The 24,723-nt window shown below is 38.3% G+C and overlaps 1 protein-coding gene across 1 annotated transcript; it reads right to left on the bottom strand.

Moving 5' to 3' along the window:
- Nucleotides 1–1,118: 1,118 nt before the first annotated feature.
- NOP14 (NOP14 nucleolar protein) lies at nt 1,119–24,711 on the bottom strand. The gene is made up of 18 exons (XM_038135069.1): nt 24,294–24,711; nt 21,687–21,821; nt 20,772–20,913; nt 20,072–20,217; nt 19,480–19,617; nt 18,149–18,271; nt 16,881–17,012; nt 15,420–15,747; nt 14,014–14,144; nt 13,723–13,808; nt 11,962–12,097; nt 10,041–10,142; nt 9,123–9,276; nt 4,411–4,570; nt 3,928–4,075; nt 2,878–2,996; nt 1,772–1,927; nt 1,119–1,421 (listed from the first exon to the last, which is right to left on the bottom strand). Exons 1-18 carry the CDS (start codon nt 24,489–24,491, stop codon nt 1,322–1,324), a joined length of 2,634 nt encoding a protein of 877 aa, XP_037990997.1. The 5' UTR covers nt 24,492–24,711; the 3' UTR covers nt 1,119–1,321.
- Nucleotides 24,712–24,723: the final 12 nt, after the last annotated feature.

The following is a 24,723-nucleotide window of genomic DNA, read 5'->3' on the forward strand; positions in this document are numbered from 1 at the left end:
AATTGACACCATTACTCAATACACAGTTTAGCATGACCTGATGCTACAGACTAATTAAAGTGTTACTATTTAAATTATATTATCATTATGAGAGCTGCCAGCAACTATTCAACATTAAAAAAAAAGATCATAGAATGTCCTACCAGGACCATCCCCAAGTCATACCACGTGCCCGAGAAAAGTCTTGAACTCTGTCAGGCTTGGTGCTGTGACCACTTCCTAGGGGAGATGTTTCAGATGAACCTTTTCCTAATATGCAAACTACCCCTGAGACAACTTCAGGCCATTCCCTGAGTCCTGTCACTGTCACCACAGAGAAAAGTGGTGTCTGAAGAGAAGTGCCTGCCCCTCCCTTTCTCCTCACAAGGAAGTTGTAACTGCAGTGGGGTCTCTCCTTGTTCTCCTTTTCCACAGGCTGAACAGACCAAGTGCCCTCAGTCACTCCTCACATGACGTCCCCTCAAGGCCCTTCATCACCTTTGTTGCCCTCCTTTGGGCATTCTCTGGTAGCATTTACATCCTGCACTCGAGGTGAGGCCGCCCCAGACCCGAGCAGAGAGGGACAATCCCTCCCTTGCCCGGCTGGCCGTGCTGGGCCTGATGTCCCCAGGACAGGGATGTCCCTTCTGGCTGCAGGGCACTGCTGGCTCACGTTCAACTTTCCACCGCCCAGGAGCCCCAGGTCCCTTTCCCTGGCACTGCTCTCCAGCCCCTCATTCCCCAGGCTGTCTGCACAGCCAGGGTTGCTCCATCCCAGGTGCAGAATCCAGCACTTGCCCTTGTTGAATTTCACATGGCTGGCGAATGTCAAAATCTCCCTGCAGGGCTCTTCTGCCTGAGGGAGTCAGCAGCTCCTCCCAATTCAGCGTCCTCAGCAAAACTACTCAGTGTAGCTTCGAGTCCCATGTCCAAGTCGCTGATGAAGCACTTGAAGAGAACTGGCCCTTAAATGGAACCTCACTGCTGACCTGTCACCAGCTTTAAGCAACAGAAGCTTTCTGACATAGAATTTGTGTGTGTGTATGTGTATGTAGTTCAAGTTAGGTGTGTGTGATCAGGTTTTAGATTTAGAATTCTGATTATTCGTCCAAATGTTCTTATTAAAATAAAACAGAAGCATGCCACGTACAAAAGTGTTGTTTTTATTTTCCTTATGAAAAATTGTGGATTTTCCTAATAAACAGGTTCATTTCTTCAAACAGATCCAATGATGTTTTCTCCTCAAAAGGAATGCATCCAAAAAATGCAATTAAAAATCTGTTGAAAAGCCATGATTGGGTGTTTTATATGGCAGTACGATTCCTGCTGTAGATAGTCCCAGTTAATTCTTCCATTTTTTCCTTTTCATTGCTTTCCATTCACCTTCCTGTGTAGCAAGGCTACCAAGAAGCTCTTTCACTTTTCTTTTTCTGGCTGCATCTCTGTAAAACAAACAATCAACATATAAAATATTTCAGAAAGATTATATTAGGGAAAATAAGTACACTTAGAGAAAAATTAATTATTTATAAAAAGCCCCACAAATTTTTAATTTCACCAACATACCATTTAAATAAAAACATCTTGCATCCTCTTAAACTAGAGAAATGAAACTGCAAAGTTGAAAACACTTTAAATTATCTGTATTGAAAATGTTTGCTTTCCCTCAAAATGTCCCATTTTATTTAAGTTTAGTATGGTTGATCATTTATGTCAGTCCTGGCACACAGCAAAGAAATGAACACATGGCAGAACAACCCCCAAAATGGTGCTGAAACAAAGGCTGTGTTACCTCTCCATGATTTCTGACAGCTGCATTCTAGCCAGGTATTGGTTATCTTTCCGAATCTCACGAATGGCTCCTTTAAGTTCACGTTTATGCCTCTGGATCAACTGCTTCCTTTCTTGCTCCTTCTTGCTGCCTGCCTGCTTTCTTCCAAACTCTAAGCTGAAATAAGAATGGTTGTGTGAGCACAGAACACCTTAAACGCACAACTTTTTCATATTTATAAGGAGAGGTTTTGAAAGGTATGAAAAGTAGATATGAAAACTAATTCAGTATTTTATTTCCTGCATATTATAAGTTGCAAAATAAGATGTAGCCCAATGAACATACTGGAAAAACACTCACCAGACCTTCTAACAGCATTTCATCATCATGCCAATGACCACACTTCGATTCCCCCTATGCAGCCTGCACTTTGAACAGACTAAAAAATCTAGACTAGAAGAATGGAAGACATCGGGAGAAAGATGGAACCTCGCCATACATCTTAAATTTTTGCAGACCTTCTCAGCAGATGCATTTTACAGAAGTCTGATCAATTACTTGGGGATAAGTGTCTATGGCAGAGCAAAGCTGTCCTCTTCAATTATTAGAATGAATAGACACTTTGTGCCTCTGTAGATAACCAATTCGGCTAAATAAATCAGCAGCCAATATAAAGCAGATTTCCTAAATCAGAACACTGTTCTATTATCTACAAAACTAAAGTAGTGTTTTTCACCATCCATCTTTTACCATCATATATTTCATATACATTATGAACCAGTCACTCTTATTCTTCTGACTTGAGTGCCTGACAGACTGTTTTTATCTGGTCAGGTGCTTTACTGAATGATCTAATAATCTTGAAATTTGTTAATTTACAATTCATTATATGGGCAAGAGTTAACTTTCAGTGCTATTTTTCCTACAAGATAATATTTGTTCTTAAAATTACTTTCCATTTTTTTCTTTCCCTCCCAACCACACAAGCAGATGGCCCCTTGTGAATTATACACAAAATCTAGCAGAAAAACAGTTGTTTTGTGTCCTGCTTTCCAAATCTGTTCTAGCTTGCTACAAATCTTAAGGTTTAAATGCACTTTCCTTTGCACCCAGTGTTCTTTACTTACACTTTCACAATTTTAGGAGTATACTGTTTCAATGGCACTGGCTTCTTTTTCTCACATACCAATGGGGTATAGTGTTTTACTTTGTTCTCCAGCTCTTTCAGAGCACTGTGATACCATTCCTGAAAATACAGAACAAATTACAATTGTAAAAGCATATCAAAGCCACCATAAATCAAAAGCTATTGTAAACTGAATCAACAGTAATGCTCTCCCCATGTATTTTTTTCCCTGGGTTAAGTCACAGCTACTCATTAGGACACTGCTAACACTGACATGCTGTAATCCAAGTTGGATAATTCTTAAAAGCCTTTGGAAGTCTATGAAAATGGTATCATGAACAATAAGAAAGGTCTGCTTGCTGGTAGTTTCACCTAACAGAGGAAGCAAGACTAAAGGCAGTTTAACTCAGACTCTTCCTTTCATGGTAATTTTAACAATGACTAGTTTTTTGGGTTTTTTGATGGCAAAAAACATAGGCCATTTGACTTCATCTGAGTAGTAAAACTTTGTTCTCTAAGGACAATTTTACAATGCTTCTTTGAGGAAAAGATAATTTTGCTACATTCAGAAGAGACAGATTAAAAATCTGAATCCCATTTCTAGAAAATAAGCAACTGTCCTAAGTAAGGTACTGACCAGGCCTATTAATGTTCATATTAAGATTCATTTTACCTATACAGTTATAAGTTCTACCTCCCCAGTTTGGTACATGTGTTTATTTTACCAAGGTCTTACAAAAGTAGGAGAGCAACCAGATGTCCATGTTACTCTTATAAATTATGTCACTCATGGAATGCTACATTATTACAAACCAAGCGCCAAGTGCTGTTCTCTTCATTTAGATAGGCAAGACAACATACATAATGGAAAAATACCTTTTCTAAATATTCTTGGCTCTTCTGTTTTTTCCACAGGAATATCAAAATGCCTGAACATTGAAAGAATTAATGCTTATACTTGTTTGGTTTTTTTTTGTTTACGCATAGATGAAGAGCACAGAATTTATTAATAAAACAAACATTGATTATTTAAATCCTGAGGAATACATACCTGCATTTTTTCAGGATATTCATTTACTGGCATACGTTGGGTAAGGAGTATTCTGACAGGATGCATTATTTCATGAAATGATGGTAAAGATTCATAGAGAACTGCACATTTTTTAATAAGGTCAAAACACAGGGCTAGACATGATAACCTGTTAATGCACAAAATATCAACAATTTTACATGCAAAAATTGCAGGGGATTTTCAAATAAAATCAAATTAATTAATTAAATTTGGACTGTTAGCAGAATCCATTAAGATTGCTTGGCAGACCCAGTTACAATTAGAAATAGTTGCTAATTCAGACTAAAAATTTCTCTTCCTAAGCAAATACCAAAAGAATTCCATCAGCAACAAATCTTTATGTCAGTGCACTGAACGCGGGAGAACTATCCACTACTATTGTTTTTACTTCTAAAGAGCACTGTCACTGACATGACACAACAGATGATCTGGTATTTTTTCTGTTCTGCACTTCTTACATACCTGGTATGATTTATCTCTGTTCTGCTGGTTTCCTTTAATCTAGTCACAATGCTCAATGGCACATTTTGCTTCTCCCAACTTTTCAGATCCTCCTTATCGCACACCAATAGCAATTCTAGATTTTTCCCCACTGGTGTAAATGGATGCACTACAGTATAGCCTAAAAAACCAAGAACAACAGTCATTAAACAAGATCACTTCTACACATTCTTTCTGCAGAAAAACAGCCAACTCATTTTACATTTTTAACTACACTACCTTTAAAAACACTTCCATCTGTATTAAATTTTTCTAAAACAATGGAAAACACTGGAGCATGGGGACATAGGTCAGTGCTCTAGTCACACAATCCAAAGGCAGGGATTGGGAGAACCAAGTACTGTCCACTGTAGAAGGTCAGGCTTGAGACTAAGAAGCCTGAATGTGCTCAGCAGCCTGGGACCTTAGGCATCTGAGGGTCCTGAGGGAACTCGCACGATAAAGCTCCTAAACCACTTTCATATTTGAAAAGCTGTAGTTCCCAGTGACTGGAAAAGGGGAAAAACAATCCTCATTTTTAAAACAGGGAAGAGATCCAGTAAACCACAAGCTGATCAGCCTCACCTCCATGCCTAGCAAGACTGTAGAGCAGATCCTCCTGGAAACCACGACAAAACACATGCAAAACAAGAGGTGCTCAGAGACAGGTAACACGGCTTCATTAAGGGCAAATTGTGCCTGACAGGTTTGGTGGCCTTCTATGACAGGATTGCAGAGTTGATGGGTAAGGAAAGAGCAACTGATATTATATACCTGGATTTGTACAAAGCGTTTGAGACTGTCCTGAGCAACATCCTTGTCTCCAAACCGGAGAGGCATGAATTTGACAGGTGTATGACTCAGCTGATAAGCAATTATCTGGATGGTCACAGTGACAATTGTGGCCAATGGCTCCATGTCTGGATGGAGATCAGTTATAAGCAGGGTCCATCAGGGGGGTCTGTCCAAGGACCAGTGTTACTGAACATCTTGGCTGGGGACACAGACAGTGGGATTGAGTGCACCCTGAGCAAGCCTGCAGGTGACACCAGGGTGAGTGGTGCGCTTGATACTCTACAGGAAGGGGATGCCACCCAGAGGGACCCTGATAGGCTTCAGAGGTGGGACCATGTGAACCTCATGCAGTTCAACAAGTCAAACTGTGAGGTCCTGCATGTGAGTGGGGGCAATCCAATCCTGGATACAGACTGGGAAATATGAATGGATTAAGAGCAGCTTTGCAGAGGACTCGGGGCATTGGTGGATGGAAACCTGAATTCTGAGCTGACAATGCGCCCTTGCAGCACAGAAAGGCAGTGCATCCTGGGCTGCAACAAAAGCTCAGCAGGTCGAGGGAGGGGATTCTTCTCCTTTACTTCACTGTCACGAGATCCCATTTGAAGGAATGTGTTCAGCTCTGAGGTCCCCAGAAAAGGACAAAGACCTGGCTCAAGAGCATCCAGAGGAGGGTCATGAAGATGACCAGAACACTTCCCATTTGAGGGAGCTGGGGTGGTTCAGCCTAGAGAAGATAAGGCCCTGAGGAAACCTTACAGCAACCTTCCAGTATTTAAATGAGGCCTTACAGGAAAGATGGGGAGGAACTCTATCAGGAAGTGTAGTGATGAGGGGTAACAGTTTTAAACTGACAGAGGGTAGATTTACACCAGATAAAAAGAAGGAACTCTTCACTATGAGAGTGGTGAGACACTGGACTACAGGCTACCCAGAGAAGTTGTGATGCCCCAGCCCTGGAAGTGTTCAAGACCAGACTGGACAAGGCTTTGAGCAACCTGGTCTAGTGGAAGGTATCCCTGCCCATGGCAGGGAGGGTTAGAACTAGATGGCCTTTGAGGTCCCTTTCAACTCAAACCATTCTGCGATTCTTTGACTCATTCTGTGGATGGGGAAAGTTAGGACATGCAGGTTCACGTTTGCCCTGTGGGAAACAGGATGCACAGTTAAACTGCAGGTTTGGTCAAGGATGGAGCACTGGTTAAGTTTAAGAGGATAGGTACAGGACTTTCCCACGGGGTCACAAGCAGAAGGCTTTGGCCAGAAGGTGGTCATGAGGCACAGTGAGCTGGAGCAGGGAGAGCTGCTCCAAAGCTGCAGCCATGAAGCCTCTCCTGTGAGCCCACAGCAGGGCCCTCAGACACACTGTAAAGTCCTCTCCCACTCCAGCTGAGGGGTTTTAAAACAGGAGGAGCATGGAACACAGAATATATACTGGAGCAGGGCATATGGAAAACACTGAAGAATCCCTATGCACAGATCACAAGCTGATCTGTGAAACTACTTACACAGCAACATGAAAGAAGCATCTAAGGAATTTCTTGGCTAAGGGGCAAAATAATTTGCGTTCTCTGTGCTGGACCTTGGGGGTCTTTTTCCCCTGTTTATTTTCCTTATGTCCTGCAAGCTTGCAGTGGAATTGACTTCAAAACTTTGTCAAACTTAAAGTTCAGATTATTTACATGCTCTACAACTTGTACACGGCTCTTCAAAGACAGGCCAGAAGACAGTATATTTAAATAAATGTTTTTAAAGTTTGAGACCCAAAGTTTTAAGAGATCATAACACACACAAGTTTATGTAAGATCAGGAACTAAGATATGTAAGCTTTATTATCTGCTTTACTTGTGAGAGGATAGCAGATCTCATTAACAATTCAATTAGCTAAAGCTATCAACCATGACAACTCCTTCCCACTCCCTCCACCTACAGCTTTTCTTTTTTAAGGTAATAGTTTTTACTCTAAATCAGGCTGTATTTCAGCCTCTTATGAAGCTGCATTCCATATATCTTTCTCATGTGAGAAATTTATGGATCAAGGTAAAAAAAATTAAAACAGAGGTTTTGTAATATATAATATTTAAATATATGTTTATTTGCTGACTCTACTTTATGTTAAAATTGAACCCCAAGAATTTTTTTGGTGTGACAGTGCATCAGCATTCCAGAGAGCTGCATGTCTGCTTATTTTAAAATATTCTCTGTTGATAGCTTAACCATCACAACTACCAGAAAAACTTTCACCATGAATATTTAAAAACACAATTGGATACCTTGGGAACTTCAAAACATCAACATTGACTGGAAAGTTCTCAAAGAGAACATTGGGCCTCTTATGTATCTTTTACTGAGCTTTTCCTCACTTCTAACAGAAACCAACACTATGCAAATTTAACTGTGCAAAATCATTAACAGAAATACAAAAAAAATATTTTAAACAAGGTAACAATTGATCAATGATTACCACTAAAATTTTTTCAAGTATCTTATCTAAATTTGCAGAATCCTGTATTTTAACTTTACCAAAACCCTCTGCAGATCAAATATTCCTAATATACACAAAGGAGAGAATACTTTTAGTACTACGTAACCCACCCACTCCATAACCTCTTCCCACCTCCTTCTAAGAGTTCAGCTGTTGGTGTTCTGAGAATCCAGGGCTTAGCTCTGATGCAGCACAGCTGTGTAACCTTGGCTCACACTTCAGAGGAAACTGCTAAGCTGTGAGAAGCAGCTAGGGAAAGGTCTGTGGAGTACAACCATGCCAGATAGTAAAGGTGAAACTGCAGTGATAGGTTCGCTGAGAAAAGGCATCAGTAGTAGCTCAAAAATTCAAAATGGAAAAAAAAAATACAGCATGGAAAGGCAAAAAAGTCCTGAAGGGAAAGGAAGGGAGCTGCCTACTGAAGTACTGGAATACTGACAGAAGCTAAACCTTCCTCCTCAGACTGATGACTATTTAGAGAACAGACTCTTAAGGATCTTATCAAGAGTGATAAGCATACTAATACATAGCGTGTAGTTCATTAAATCCCAGGTATCTTGTGAGTTTATCAAATAATTCCAATTTTCACTTGGTAACAGCCTGCCTGCAGAGTCTCCTCCTGCATGCTGTGCCCAGACAGAAATATTAACACATGAATTAGTTACTATGCTTTGACAAAACTCCTCAAAAGCAAATTATTGTCACTAAACTGGTCAACAAAAAGAGCTCCAGAACCAGAACAACTTTAAAGACAGAAACTAATAAAAGAAAAAAAACTGAAGAGAGACTGGCAAAATAAAGAAAAATTGCTAACATAGGGATCACACTGAAAAGATAATTTTGTTATCCCTGTTGTCTGTGCAAATTGTTAAGTTTACACACTTATTTTACTAATCCTGCTTGTGGGGATAGCTGCCCTCTATTACACTACTACAAATCCATGTCAAATAAGGAAAAACACCAGCTTTGTGATATACATCTCTCATTTAGCTCTCATTTATGTGGTACAGCTATTAGCTGAAGATTAAGGGCATCTGCAGCATGAGCTGCTGCCTCACTGTGAACTTACAGGGTACTCATCAGGAATCCATTAGGAACTCTGAATTTCAGAACAGTCCAGTCACACAGTCTGTTTAGAACAACAACACTGCAAAAATACTGCACTGTGGCCAACATGAGTTCATTTCCTTTAATAACTTCAGTCCTTTCCTTCCTGCCAACACGAGAGGATCTAGTTCATAACAAGATGCCCAAGAATCAAGGTTGTGTTTGGCTGACCTTGCAGATGATTTTGGCCTTTTGCTCAAAACCAGTGAAATCAGTATGCAATATTTGTATTTTAAAAATTTAAAAGATGAACCCCAATACTAAAATGGACTCTAAACAAAATACTCATTTATTCTAACAAACTCACCCTGGGCCTGGCTTTTGGGTAGAGAGATGTGAAGTACTCCAAGAAGGAAATTGATGAGCTCTGGTACAAATCTTCTGGAGAGAGATACATATTCCAGGAACAAGCAGCATATAAATAACCCTTTAATAACATCTTGCAACATAGTAATGCGACACTGAAAGAAATAAAAAGAACAAAATATTACTAATTAAAAGTCTATACATGACAAATACAGAATCTCCTAAAAAGATTAATTATTAACTACACTGTAGGCATTTGAAGTCTATAAAATTAGAGCCTTTGATCTTCAATGAGAACCGCACTGCCTTTCCCTGGTCCTCAGCTGAAGAGTATCTGCAGAACTGGTTTATCAGAACTCATTTAGCCACTAGAAGGTGCTAAACCACAAACAATAAATCCTTCAGAAATTAATCAGTGAAATAGAAGGCTCTGAGCAATTTGGCAGCAACTGAGCAATTAGCTCAAGACTTTCGAAACATATAAACAGGATATTAGGATAGAAAAATAAGGACATATTTTAACTCAAGGCACTGCATTAGGTACATTTTCAAGGAAAACAATACTGCCAATTTTTAAGTAAATAAACTCTCAAGTATGAAGAAATGCAATATATGGAAAAGAAACCACTCATGAATGACTTCAGATTGTATTCAGTCTGTTCTATTAGTTCCATGTAATTTACCATAGAAGGAATTATTTTGTGATAGCTTGAAAAATTGAAGAGATATGGCTTTGTGAGTTGGACTAGAGCCTGCAAGGGTGTTTTCCTCTTCACCCTTTCTTCCAATTACTATCTGTAGCTGTATCAAACATAAAGCTGCCTGTGCAAGTACATTTCTACCATATACATTAATACTAACATGCATATTTGGAGTCTGAGGGAGAAATAATATATGTGGTACAACATCACAGACATACCTTAGTAAGTAGCTGACTCATGTACATAAAAGCAGGTGTTACGACTGGGTGCCAGAAGTCAGAAGTTGGAAACAGTAGAGATACAATTTTCAAATAAATAAGCTGATTGCACATAAAAAAGAATAAGGCAAAATATAGTTAAGACATTATTCCCAGGATCTTGACTTCATACATATGTAACTTTTGAATGAATAACTGCCATACAGTAGTAAAAAATACTACAATGTATATATTTTTGAGAAATCTAGTATGATATACATGACTCATTTACTGACACAACTGTAGAAGCTAGATGAGAAAAAGGAATATCCATTATGAGACATCCATTAGAGGTCTAATATTGGATTGAGGCAGCTGAAAGAACAACTAAGAAGGAACTCTGCCTCCCAACCCCATTTACTCCATGAAAACCCCATCTGATCCCCCTCAGCACAGTCACATGCTCTCACACCACAAACACAGGACCTGTGACAACCTTCAACCAGTCCTCAACACAGACAATGAAGTGACCAGAGTCCTCAGGCACTGGCACACATCAACGCACAGTTGCAGCCAAAAGAACTAAGCAGTGATTAGGTACACTTTTATTGAAGAGGACTTGAGTGACCTGTCAAGATCATATGGTAATGCAACATCAGCTGCAAGGTAATTATGAAAATTATTTAAGTGGATATTTACACAGTAAAGCAGATGGAAGTAAAGTTTCATTGCTTCCTCTCTGTTCCTCCTCAACTGAGAACAAATACTCTCCTGAAGTGTTTTGGTTACTAAATACTCTGAATTGCAGGCTAACATCAGGCATATGAAAAGCCTACTAAGACGGCTGATCTATGGAATATTCATTCAAACAAGTGCTTTGAGAGTACAAAGTGATATAATTCCACTTTAAAAGATAATGATGGCCTGCAACCTGGCAAAGTCCAGTGAAGGGAATGAAAGCCAGAACTGTGACTGGTGTTCTAAGTGTGACAGTGACAAACTAAAAATAAAGTTAAAAGCTCTCGACAATACATTTCCTGCAAAACCCAAATATCCTGAATAAAGACTCTTCAAAACAACTCAATATATCTTCCAAGCTGTAAGAACTAAGGCTTCAGTCCATTTTCCTTCAATAGTCTAATTATTCCATTAGGCAGCAGCAATTCATCAAGCTGACAGAAAACAAGTAGCTCCCTCTGAATTAGATTTATGGTTTGTCTTTGAAACTTTACTACAATTTAAAAATACTAATTTTCCTATGCTCCCTTCTTGAATTCTCCAACAGCCATTTACTTAGGCACTGTAAAAGGAATCTGTTCACATTTAACACAGCAAGTGAAAATGGGCTATTACCAATACAACAAGGAAAGAAGTTTTTTCCAAGTCACTAATTCAGCCACTATCATATATAAAGTACTAAGAAATGTTGTAATTTTATATCCATAATAATATTCTCTTTGTTTTTTGTTTGGGTTTTGGTTTGGTTTGGTGTTGTTTATTTTTGTTTTTTAACCCAAGAGATATTGCACTTATATGGAGCACATTCTTTAAAAACATTTGTACTTAACATAGTTAAAGAGGTAACAACATAACTGATAACATCACTACTTCCTAAAACTACCTATTTAAGCTTCATCAGGGAAACAAACAATGCTTTGTTATGAAGACTGGAAATCTTTTCCCCTTATTAGCTTCACAGTCTATTAATTCACACTTCTATTCTGAGGAATGTGTGCGTGTACTGTTTGTTTCTTAGGGGTGCGGTTTTTTTTGTTGTCGTTGTGGGGGATTTTGTTACAACTTATCTCCAGAAAGACAATTTAAAATATCGAAAAGCCTAGAAAGTCATAGATGCTGATAATTCAGTATATGATGTTATTTTGCACTTATTAGCATTCAGTACTAATGCAAAGAGATTATCCCAGCAATATGGATTTGTTACCGTGTCTAAACCTGGAAATGTTGCACGGCCTTTGACTTCAATTACTTCTTCCAGATCATGTGCAGCGTCTCGAAGGATAAACCTGATACTGTCACTGGCTGCCTCAGGAAACATCTGGCAAAGATTGTACAATGGCCTATTAACAAGAAATTTAAGTCATAATCAAGTTATGCCACCGATGTTAATAAAAAATTGATTTTTAAGCACCCATAGGAAGATTTCTTGTGTTCCATCTGTATTGTAACAATAAAAAATTGCCTGCAACAAATGTTCCTTTTTTAGAATGTAAATTATTACTGCAATACTTTAGTTTACAGAGACACATATTTTTCATTTGGCCTTCTGAGAATCCCTGAGTTGTAGGTTTCTAAATCTTAGATGAAAAATAATTCTAAACTTTAAAATACACTCTTAAATCATTTGCTATGGTTGTGATGTATCCTTCTGAATCTCCTAACTTTAGATATCACTTCAGTGAAGTATGCTGGCTTACACTAGACAGCCCACTATTCTAAACACTCTTAGGCAATATTAAACATGTAAGGCAGCAATGTGGTTAGCAAAATTATTACTGCAAACAAGAAAAAAAACCCCCAAACACAAAGTTAGATCAGCTCCTGGCCTATGCTTAGTGCCTACAGGCATATGCAGTCTGGAGTCTGAATCTGTTTGGTCTCGCAGCATTTTTCAGTATAATTTGTCTGCAGAGATATTAACATATCCCAGTTCTAAAAGACAATCAAAACATATTTACTCTTTGGTACAAACCATGTGTGACAGTATCAACAAGTCAGAGCTCTTCCTGATGAATGCAACAGAGCAATGAATGCTAATACTGCATGGAACAGGTTTTTTAAAACTTACTGACTTCAGCACGAAATAAAAAAAATATACTGGAATAAAATAACTTCATATATATACATAAAATAACTTCTTGAAAGAAACCTGCCTATCCTGGAAAGTCAAGATAAGAACCACAGACCAATTTTGTTTGGAAGGGACCTTTGGAGATCATCTGATACAGCCCCCTGGTCAAAGCACGGCTAACTTCAAAGCTGGATCAGGTTGCTCATAGCTGTGTTTTCTCCACCTTCACAGCTTCTCTGGGAAACTAATTTTAATGTTCAGTAACTTTTCTGAGAAGATTTTTTTCTTTAAATCTAATTGCAATTTCCCTTGTTGCAGTCCTTGCCCACTGACTCTTGTCCTTTGCTGCCTACCTCTGAGACAAACTTGGCTCTCTCCTCACAGCCTAACTGCCTGTCAGGTACTTGAAGACAACAATGCCAAACTGTCAACTTCCTGCAAAGCCTTTAGCTGGAACTTCCATATGAGCTTACTGTAACACTTTAATTCCATTTTCATATAGCTCTCTGAGTGAATTCACACAACTAAAGCCCATGGAAAAAACAGAGATTGCAACAGAAACTGTACAGTGTCAGTGCAAAGCTTAAAATCCTTTAACAGCTGTCTAAATAACCTCCTAGACAGGAGTTTCATGCATATATGGTATTACTTATGCAGTACCCACAAAAAGCATCTTGCTGATCAAAAAACACATTCTGAGGTTTTGAAAATCTCTTGGTACAATTAATAGATCAAGTAACACATGAAACAAAGTTAAAACAAAGGCTAAGAGTTACCAGCTGCCAAAAAGTTCTACAGGGTATTTGAAACAAGCAACAAGCTAAATGCTTTACTCTAAGTAGCTTCTCTCTTTAAACCCTGAAGGAGCAGAAGTCCATAGGATTTAATACTTACAGGACCAGTCTGTCAATTGTTCTGAGCTCTGGTAAATCCAGAGTTGCTAACTCTCCAATATATTCCAAAAGAAAGCCAAACAATTTCTGCAAGAAATATGTTAAAATTATCAAGTTTTTCTTCATGGTACGTATTGTTAAACAGTGATACAGACTTAGAACATGAAGATTATCATGTTAATTCTACTATTACTCACAACACAGAAGCATGTATATTTTATAGTGCTCCCTAAATAATTACTAAAACTTACTCTGGAGTTAAAAGTTATTTTAAACATAAAACAAAACATACTTCTAACTTTGCTTTGTTTCCCACTGCAAGGCTTGGATGGTTGCATTTCTGAATCCTCTCCAGTATAATAAGCTGTTGTTCTATTGTTCTTCCAGCCAATAAAGACTTAAATGTCTCGTAGGACTCAGGAACTAGAAAATAAAAACAAAAATTGACCACACAAAAATCTCAAACTTTACATCTTTAATTCAAGTGAACATGCAACAAATTTCCAATTTGAAAATGATATTGTTCAGAAAAAAAGAAACCAGAAATGTTTTAAATAATTAACTTTTAAACACTAATACTCTATTAGCATGTATGTAGCATTATTCCTATGAACACAAGCCAGAAAATAACTTTTTTTCCATGCTTAAAACTCAAGTCATCCTCTATTTACCATGTATGCTGAGCAGCACAACTATGTTGACACAAAGCAGAATTAAACACACATTCAACCAGAAATTTACCATAATACAGTTACCTTTATGTTTAATTCACACCCAATTAGCTTTTGTGTGAAAAATAAGAAAAGTAAGAATATGGCCAAAAATACAAAATTATTTTAAAAAACCAAAAACCCAACAACCCTGGCATATATTTAGTTTTTTACAGAATTCAACATGCTAAAGACATCCTAACTAGTTGTGGTTTTTTGAGTTATTTTAATATGACTGCTTTCTGGTTAAAGTAAATCCTGAATGCAATTCAAAAGGCTTTGTGTAGTAACTCATCTTCTTTGGATGGAAAAACACAAGCACTTAAGGAAGTTGTTTGAAAGGGTTGTTTAATCTTGCAACAGATACTTTTGTTCAAGAAATCTACACTAGAACAATAGTTAGATGAATTATGTACTTAATATGAATGTTTTGTGTACTACTTGAAACATGTCTCCTCCTTCCTGCTAGGCATGGACCCAAGAGCAGTCAAACTCTGAGTGCCTCTACAATAACTCAATGGTACATCACATGGATTAAACTTCAAAATCTTGTCTCTCCAAGCATCTTCTGACAAAAATGTCAGTCCAAACACCAGAGAAACTGTAAGTATAGATTGAACAATACTGTTTTGGCTTCTCTTAGGTAAAACAGTAGCACTTTGGATTGGATAAGCTGGTTGCCTTAAGAAAGGAACACAGGTATTTTTATTTTACTCCCCTGTTTTTATTTTCCAATTCTGATGCTGCTCAGAGGCACAGAAACTGCTCTGGGATGAAACAGATCTGGTTCCTACTTCTCCAAGCACGAGAGGATTGCTCACTTAGGTTTGCTCTCTAAGAACAGCAGTTACTGGCTGCTCTTTGAATAGCAGAAGACAACTAAGAAGCAAAACTTCATGAATGAATGTAAGACCTACAGGGCAGAGTAACTGACTGGTTGTTACAAACCCCTGACAACAAGGGATCTCTGCATCAGTCCTTTGCTTACCTGCAAATGTATAGGGAAGCTCTGATTTGGCAGCTTCTCTCTTTGGATCTAATTTCTCTACATTCTGTGATTCATCTTCATTTGCCTTGTGTTTTTTCTCTTCTTTATTCTCTGCAGCTTCTCCTTCACTCTCAAGATCAGATTCAAGATCAGAGTGGCCATCTGCAGCATCATCCTCCTCATCTTCACTTGCAGATTCTTCCTGACTTTCTTCTTCATTCTCATTATCTTCTTCCTCTCCTTCCTCCTCTTCTTCCTCTCCTTCCTCCTCTTCTTCCTCTCCTTCCTCCTCTCTCTCCTCCTCATTTTCAATATTAATTTTTCCATCCTGTCCATAGAGAAAACAAGCCAGTTAAAACACTGATAAAGTGTCAGCACCTCAACACAATCACCATGCAAAGCTATCTTAAATATGCATCAAGAGAATTTGAGCCTTGCTACCCCGACCAGGCAGTGCCAGCCAATAAAGGATATTAGGGAGAGAACATACATATAGATATAAAAACAGTAGGGTATTTTCAAGTGGCTCTAAGAAATTGGAAGAAAAAGTGACAGTATATGAGGAATAAAAGAAACCACACAGAACAAAAACCAGCAAATTATACAAAAAAGACTTCAACATCACTTACAGGAACATTCTTCATGTGAAAATATGTTCCTTCTATGCGTTAAAAAAGCATATTAGATACATATTTGGTCCCATCCTGATTTTATTAATCATCAGTTTAAATTCACATTCCCAACTGGTATTGTCCCCTTCAGGGAGAACAGCAGATCCCTTGTTACTTGTGTATGAGAAGACAGAATCAGCACAGATGTGCACCACACTCAGGGTGGCTGCAAAGATCAGCTTTAAGGTTATGTTGCTCTGCCACCTAAATCAAAGACATGTCAGAAATCTACTTATCTTCAGACTGAAATTCAGTAGAACCTTAATCAATACAGTGAAAATTAAAAAAAAAAAAAACAACAAAAAATCAGAAATGCCACAGAGCCTCCTCTTTCCCTCAGGAGGAGGGTGGCAGAGAAGGCTACTCTAATAGCAGGAATACAGTCAGGAGACGTGACACTTGTAAGACCATACAGAACACAGCATTCAGTTCTGAGCCTGCAAATGCAATAAAAGTATTGATAAACTGCAGCAAGTTCAGTAGAAGGCCACCAACACTACTGGGGCTGGGGTACCTGCTCTGTGAAGAGAGGCAGACCTGGGCTCATTTAGCCTGGATATTAAAAAAACCTCCTCACAGTAAGAGCAGTCAGTGCACATCTCTCTGAGCAGCCTCCATTCTTGGAGATTTTCCAAGAACAGACTGGATCTGAGTAAACTGGTGATTTCATAGTTGACGCTGCTCTGAGCCAGAGGTTGAACTAAATGTCTCCACCACAGAGTTCACTTGCCAACTGTTTTTCCTAATCTTCTTTACAGACCTCTGAAAACTCATAAATTTTAAACCTTACCTTGTAAGACAATAAACGTCTGTCATCTTTATCCAGGATAAAGCCATCAGCTAGATCATCAGCTGACATGTGGCTGGGTCTCTTTTTATTTGCCTCTTCATCTATTCCACGCATTCGACGTAATCGATCTGCCTGAGTTTCACAAGAAATACCACACACAGATGTGAGACATTCAGATCAATCAGGTAACCACACCAATACAGAAGATCTCTCAAATACTACAGCTAGGAAAACATAAGGAAAAACCAGTTAATTTGGATTATTCAAAAAGTTGGTGTAAAGAAAAAACCCAGCCACTTGAGAAATTATGGGCAAAAGCTGACAATACCTTTTTTTTTTTTGTAGGGAGTACAGTCTGATGAGAGCACACAGTCAACTGGATTAGCTTATTTAAAAGGCTTTAAAACTGGGTTAACCAGAAGCATCATGTTCTCCTATTCTAAAATTTATCTCTGTTGCTTATGGGACATCATTACTAGAAAATTAAAGCTTCTAGTGTGTTTCAGGATTCTGCTGTGTTTGTCTATTTTACACATGTGTAACAAGCTTGTAGTGAACACAACCATATCCTAAGATTTTTGGGATACAGACTGAGCATCAAACTCTAAGACGGTTAAGAGTAGAAAATAAAAAAGTATCTCTCTGTTCTGCTATTAGATACTGAGCTGCTCTGATGTAATCTGAAGGTATGGAATTCCCTAGAGTCTTAAATGTGTTCTTAGTATACCACAACAAAAAGAAATGAAAAAAGAGTGAAACATTTACCAAATTACTCCATCTTCCCGTAAGACTCAGTGCTTCAGGTAAGAGAAATAGCATGCAACATTTCCAAGACATTCATATCCCTCTGCAAAGCAAAGCTATGCACATGCTACCACTGAAAGGCTCTTGCAACAACAGAAGAGAACAATAAATGACTTGCCCAGGGTATTAATTTAACTGCTGTGCAACATGATACTCCACTAACTTCGGAGCACCTCTCAACTCTGAATAATTTAAAACATTTAAAGGCAAATCAAAGTAAAATCACATTTTTATTGAAGGAAGATTGACTCATTTCATAAACCTCCACAGTCACATACTAGGCCTATGAGGTTTTTTCAGTTGTTTTAATATCAGATTACAAACACAAACATAAGATTTCCTGAATTCACTCTCTGACGAATTGCAGTTTAGTACAGCCACTTACAATCTAAGGTCAAGGAATGAATTTAAGCAGTCACTCCCAAAAGACAGGCCCCAAACAATCTCAGCCATAAATGGTATACCTCGAGCTTCTGGAGTCGGGCCTGCTCCTCTTTGGCCAATTCTTCTTCTGTCTTCAGCCTTTCTGAAGGTTTTGCTTTCATCTCAAATCCAAGTTCTCGAACAATCATATCATATTCATCAGGCTAAAGAAATATTTATGTAATTGTTTATTATCTTAAGTTTCATTATTCTGCTTTGCAGCCATCCCTCTGCCAGACTAACAGCTAAGAAATCAGACTGTTAAGATAAAAGGAAAAGACTGCTTCCAAAGCAAGCTGTAAAAGCACCCAACTCAGAATTAAGATAAGGAATGGTAAGAATGGTTGAAGAGAAATTCTCCTGGAATTTCCCCCTTCCTTACTTAAGTTACTCACAACTGAAAAACTTATAAAGGGTATCTTAAATAATGACTGGATTACTTATTACTTAAAAAACCCTTCAATATATTGTTTATTAACAAAACACAGCCAGAATTAATCAACTAATAAATTTATAATTTATATTACACTTCACATTTCACATGAGATAAGCCTTTGCTAGTTCCACTACATAGAAGTCTAGCTTAAAGAAAATAAAAAGGGATGCTGATATTCAGTGATGTTCAACATGCCATGGAGCATCTTAAACCCAAAAATCAATACATCAAAATATGAACTTGTGGTCCAGTATCTCCTATCGTACTTTGAGATCAGGTTGAATGCAAGACTGAACTAGTTAACTGATGTTATAAAATCTGGATTCTACATGGAAATTCATGATGTTCTGCAAGAAAATACACATTTCTAGAAGAAAAATAAAAAAGCTCAATAGAGCTTTTAAATTTTTTTTAAATTTTACATTTAAAAGTTTATTTCCCTTAGTACAGAATACAAATGATAGAAAAAGCATGAGATCATATGATATCTACTCAAAAGTAAATTATTTTCATTCCCTTTTTGAAAGGGACAGAGCCCAATTTCAACAAGGAAATATCTATTGTGAAGTACCAGTTGTTTCATCAGAGGAACACTCCAAAGGCACTCAAAATAAGTCAGTGTTCCCAACAATTTTAATTCTTCAAGAAAATTTATTTGTCCTACAAATAACCTGTAATCAAGAGTATTGTTCAGTCTGCAATCTGCTTCTCACTTGATAATTAAAGAAAAGCAAACTGATTAAAATCAGAGAAATCACACAAATCCCTATATTCCTCCAACTAATCAGACTGTTCTAGAACTGTAGTACTCCTTCAATGTGAATAGCAGCAAACATTTTGTTTTCTGAAGTGATAACTGGTCCTTACAGTTCAGCCACTACAAGTCAAAACTTAAAGTTACTAGAACCAAGGAAATCAGTCTAGTCAAAACCTCACCTTGGGTTTTTCTACCTCTTTGTCCTTCCTCTCTGACTTTGGAGTTTTGCGAGCAATAAGGGTTTGGATTTCCTTCCAGTCTTTGTCAAGTTTTTCTGTCAGTTCTAAGGCACTTTCTCTCCGAGTTTGCCTCTCTTGCTAGAAAAATAAAACAAAACCAAAGGCAGCAGTTATGTTCACATAGACATGACATAGCATTTACAACTTTAAATGAAAACACATTCAACATTCAGTTAAATGTGTTTAAAAAATGAAATTTTAAAAATGTTTAAAATTAATTATTTCAAACATTCAACATTTTGAAGCTGCAAACATTCTTTGTGGAAGAAGTATGAGCTATGCTGGATGGTACGATGGTTACATTCAGAAAACAGGTGTGAACACAAGGGGAAATTTGGGGATACAAAACAATGGCAGATATACAAGTTATATCTGAAAGGCCTACAAAGTCAGACTTTATTCAAGGAGCTTGGATTCCTCTCAGACAGCTTCCTCCTTTGTTTGCTATGCCACTATTATTCTATTTTACAAATACAGGGATAGTGACAGCTTCTTAATCATGCTCATTTATACTTCAGGGCTAAAAACTCACCTTTTCTTGTTTAGATCTGGCTATCATCTCTTCGATGAGTTCTTTCCTAGACTTAGGTTTTTCCTCTTCTTCATCTTGCTGCTCACTCGATATTTTTTTACGAAGGAGGCCTCCACCGCCTCCAAAGTGAGCAGCAGTTAATTCAGCTAGGAAAAAAAAGCAGGATGTGAATCTTTCAAATCCACACATGACTGCAAGAGTGCTGCTGCTGGGACGGTATCTCCCTACTCTTTGAGAATGGGAGCAATTTTAACTATTGAACCAATTAGTCCCATCCCTATGAGAATGGCCATACCAAAAGAGATTATGTCAGACACATAATTTACACTGACAGATACTTGGGATGAGGCAGGATCATGTTATTTTCCTGTATTTTTCCAGCAGGTAGGTCCAAAGATGCAAGAAAGCAACCAGAAAACTCACACTTCAGATTCTGGCCAAAGGGCTCAAAATCCTGGTACCTGTTTATGCTGAAAAGCTCACAGAGTAAAGAAGTTTGCCAGTAGTATGCCCCACTTAACTCCTGCTAAAATCCAGAGAGCTGTGTGTGACTAAGCAGTAATCAAAGTAATCAAATCTGGTTTAACCATTCCAACCAAGAACATGATATTCTCTCTCACCGAGAGACAGAACTGAACAAATGATGTATACATTTACCAGTAATAAAATTACTAGTGAAACACCAGCTGGCACTTCTTACCTGAAAGTGTCCCTCTTTCTTCTGTGTCACTGTCACTATCAACAATATCATTTAGTTTTTCAATTTCCGCCAAAGATTGGCCATAGTGAGTCAATTCTTCATCTTCATTAAGATTATAGATATTCTTCTTTCCATAATTTTGCTAAGAAGAGAAAATAAACCAATGAAATATCAGAAGATCTTTAGTTCCCAGGCAACAAAACAACACAGCCTTTAATTTCAGTGCTAGCTGATGAGATTCTTATTCCAGTCTTTGGCTGGAACTTAACTGGAATAAGAGCACTCCCAGACCCATATTTTCATTCAAATACATTTTAAGTGAGAGAGCGTCATGTCTCTCTTACACTAATGTAGAAATGGACTAACCCAGGAAGCCTAGGGAAGCTGAAGTTTTATCTATGTCTCAGTAACATCAAATTTTCACTACTGCATTTCAGGCCTAATGAAACAGACTTCAACCTATGAAAATTACACTGCCTAATTCTGGAGACTGAGTATGATTAGGCAGAAAGGATAGTACTGCACATTCAATTCACAGTACAGAATGACAGCAAGTTACAGAGTTCTACTCAGCTACTGAATACACCTCATGGTGACCAGCTTTTCCTAATTTAACTCCTAAAACAAAGCAGGCAAAGAAAACCAACTAATCAATGAATCTGCTTTTAACTAGCTTTATTGCATGTCACTGCTCAAAGAAACCTTTGCTTCAAACAGTTGTCTGGCAAAACCAAAAAGATTTAATGAAAAAATTTCTATTTCCACAAAAAATTCCTTTTTTGTAGGTTCCAAATCCATAAAATCAAAAATGAAGCATTTAAGGGGGCGTTCCCAACCTAAAAATTCAAGTGTGCCTTGTGGTTTTGTGCTTGGCTTTCTTTTTTTTGTTTTTTTCCTTTTTTTTTAATAATTTACCTGTCTTTCCAGAGTGAATCGTCTGATCATCTTTTCTTCAGGAGTGATTTTGGTGTTATATTCACCAAAACGTTTATCTTTGAACACATTTGTCTTCTCTCTTTCTTTATATTCTTTCAGTAATGTTTGATTGCGCTAGAAAGACAAAAGGAGATAAAATTGAAAGAACACAGAGTAACTACTTCCAAAGCCAACGTAAAAAAGACTCCATAGTATCCTGTCAACAAAAGAATCTTTATATTGCCATCATATCATAAATAATAATTTACCAGAATGCAATGAAAGAGAAGGAAAAATTAACATGAAGAAAAGACGGGAACCTCATACAATACATTTAGATTAAGCTCTCTTATAAGCACACATGTGAAGATAAAATGTTACACCATATCTCACCTTTATTGTATCACATGCAAAGCCTGTGCATTTAGACTGAAGAATTCTCATATGTCTCAAGCTTAGTAAACTAAGAATAATGTATTAAAGAAAGCAAAAAAAGCCAGCAAAAGTCAGCTGAACTTCTTTTGATCTTCATCTAAGACATAAAAGCCTCGAGTGGATCCATGCATCTATCCCTGTGTCACTGCTGAGCGTGGGAAGTCAAGCATCAAGTCAGTAAAAAGAAGCTTATCACACCAATACAAGGTACTTACTATGTGCTCTACTTTTGGCACAGGTAAGGAGACAGGCTTACTTTCCAATGCCAGTGACCAAATTCATCACAAATATCTGATTTATCTTATTATAAAATAAAATCCCAAACCCTAAAATGTGATATGCAACATTCAGGAAGTTTTCTAAAATCTTGATTAATAGTAATAAAATCTGACAGCTGATTTATAATTTCATGCTAAAGATATCATATAGTTTCTAAAGAAAAAAAACGTTGGTTGTGTTTAGGCTGAAGAAATATCCATTTTTATTTAAAGCACATCAACAGATTCTTACAGAAAGATACTGTGCCATTCATATTACCAGAACCTCACAAAGAGCTGCACTAAAGGAAAAGGCTGGGTTTCCTCCTCCTACTCCTTCCTACTCTGCAGCCTCACTGAGCATTCACAATTTTCATATGCTGCTGTAAATGACACTAAAATTCATATTTCATCTAATATTGAGCCAGTTCTACCTTCTATTTACTTCTTACAGTGACCACTATACATATTTATAGTGTATAATATGTACCTATTAATAATGTATAATATGAGCATTATACATTAGTGTATAATGTTCATACACACTGTCTCTATAGCTGAGACACTGTATATGAGCATTGGGTATATACACCGGGTATCACAAAGTGCTGCACTAAAGGAAAAGGCTGTGCTTCCTACTTGAGATCTCTGCAGCCTCACTGAGCATTCACAATTTTCATATGCTGCTGTAAATGACACTAAAATTCATATTTCATCTAATATTGTGCCAGTTCTACCTTCTATTTACTTCTTATAGTGACTACTATATATATTTATAATGTATAATATGAGCATTATACATTAGTGTATAATGTTCACATACACTGTCTCTATAGCTGAGACACTGTATATGAGCATTGGGTATATAAACTGGGTATCAAAAAGCATTTCTGTGCTTTTCTTTGTACTCAATTATTTGATTACTTCTCCTATTGATAAAAAAGAAAATACTTAATTAAAAACCTTTCACAATACATATAACATGTAAAATATCTCATTGTTTTCACTGCGTTTGCCCTTCCTGTAAGTGCTTTAAATTCTGTTCAACAACAGCATGCATGTAAACATGTCCGAGAATCTCTGGGACATAGTTTCAAATTGCCCTTTTTTCAGCTTCAACTTAACCTACACAGGTTGAAACTTCTTTGCAGGTTTGTGTGAAGCGACAGACCACTAAAAAGCCCAGTGTTTCACCCAAGAATAAGACAGGCTGCTGGAATCCCAGATGCATAGTATGACACACTCTCCCTTATGCATCACAGATTTTGGTCAGGTAGCTACTGATGGCAAGAGAGAAAGAAAAAGAGGCATTCTGAAAATGGTACAAGGGTTGAAGATAAAAAATTTACTCTTCTTAAGTTGTATGGTCATTCTCATGACAGCAAGAAACAGATCATTACATCCGAACATGCTTCTACAACACTATTCAACCTGTGCACAAAAAATCACCCGCATTTGTTTCCCATATCAACAGTAGCTTCTTTGCAGCTACACATTTCTCACTGCATCCCGACCTTAGTGCTCTTTCAACCTTTCACTATTATACCACCGCTACAACATTATCAAGAAGCTGAACATCCTGGGATGACCAGAAGCGACCAAGGTAATGAACACCGACTCTGGTCCAGTACTTACTCGCCGACAACACGTGCCACTGCATTGTGGACCTGGGCAACTTGAGAAGAGAATCATTCCCACCAAGCAATAAGGAAGAGCTGCACTACTGAACCCTGCGGGTTGCACTGGCCGGAGCCACTGCCCGAGCTCTGCATCACCCCCTGGGCACTCAGAGGTGACCGGCCACTCCTGTGAGCAACCCAGGTGGGCGCTTATTCCACCTGAGGGGGCTCCAGCCTTATTATCTCTCCACATCAACAGATACCATTCTTCCTCCCTGCTTTGGATGTCCTCTTACCTTCTTGATGGCCTTCGACCGTGAGACACCCGGCAGCCCCACATCATTTTTGGTCTTCCTCCCCAGAATGTCAAACTTCTGCCGGTTGACTTTCACCTCAAAGGGGTTGCTCTTGACCACGGCCATCGCCGACTTCACGGGGCCCTTTGCTGCGGAGGGCACTGACACCTTTTTCTTCCGCTTCGCCGCCTTCCCCATCTCTGCTCCGGCTGCCCGAGGGGACGCAGGGGGGACACAGCGGCTGGGCCCTCAGTGTGCCGAGCCGAGACTGGAGGTGCGAACGGGGCGAGCAAAATGGCGCCGAGGGGACGCAAAACCCCCTTGGCCTGACGCCTGCCCTCCGCCACAGCTCCGTGAGAGCCGGAGGGGCGTGGAGCGGAGGAGAGGAGGGAGAAAGGAGCAGAGGGAGCAGCGGGAGCAGCGGGAGCAG

The sequence above is a fragment of the Motacilla alba genome, chromosome 4 (assembly GCF_015832195.1).
Source record: "Motacilla alba alba isolate MOTALB_02 chromosome 4, Motacilla_alba_V1.0_pri, whole genome shotgun sequence".
Lineage (NCBI taxonomy): Eukaryota > Metazoa > Chordata > Aves > Passeriformes > Motacillidae > Motacilla > Motacilla alba.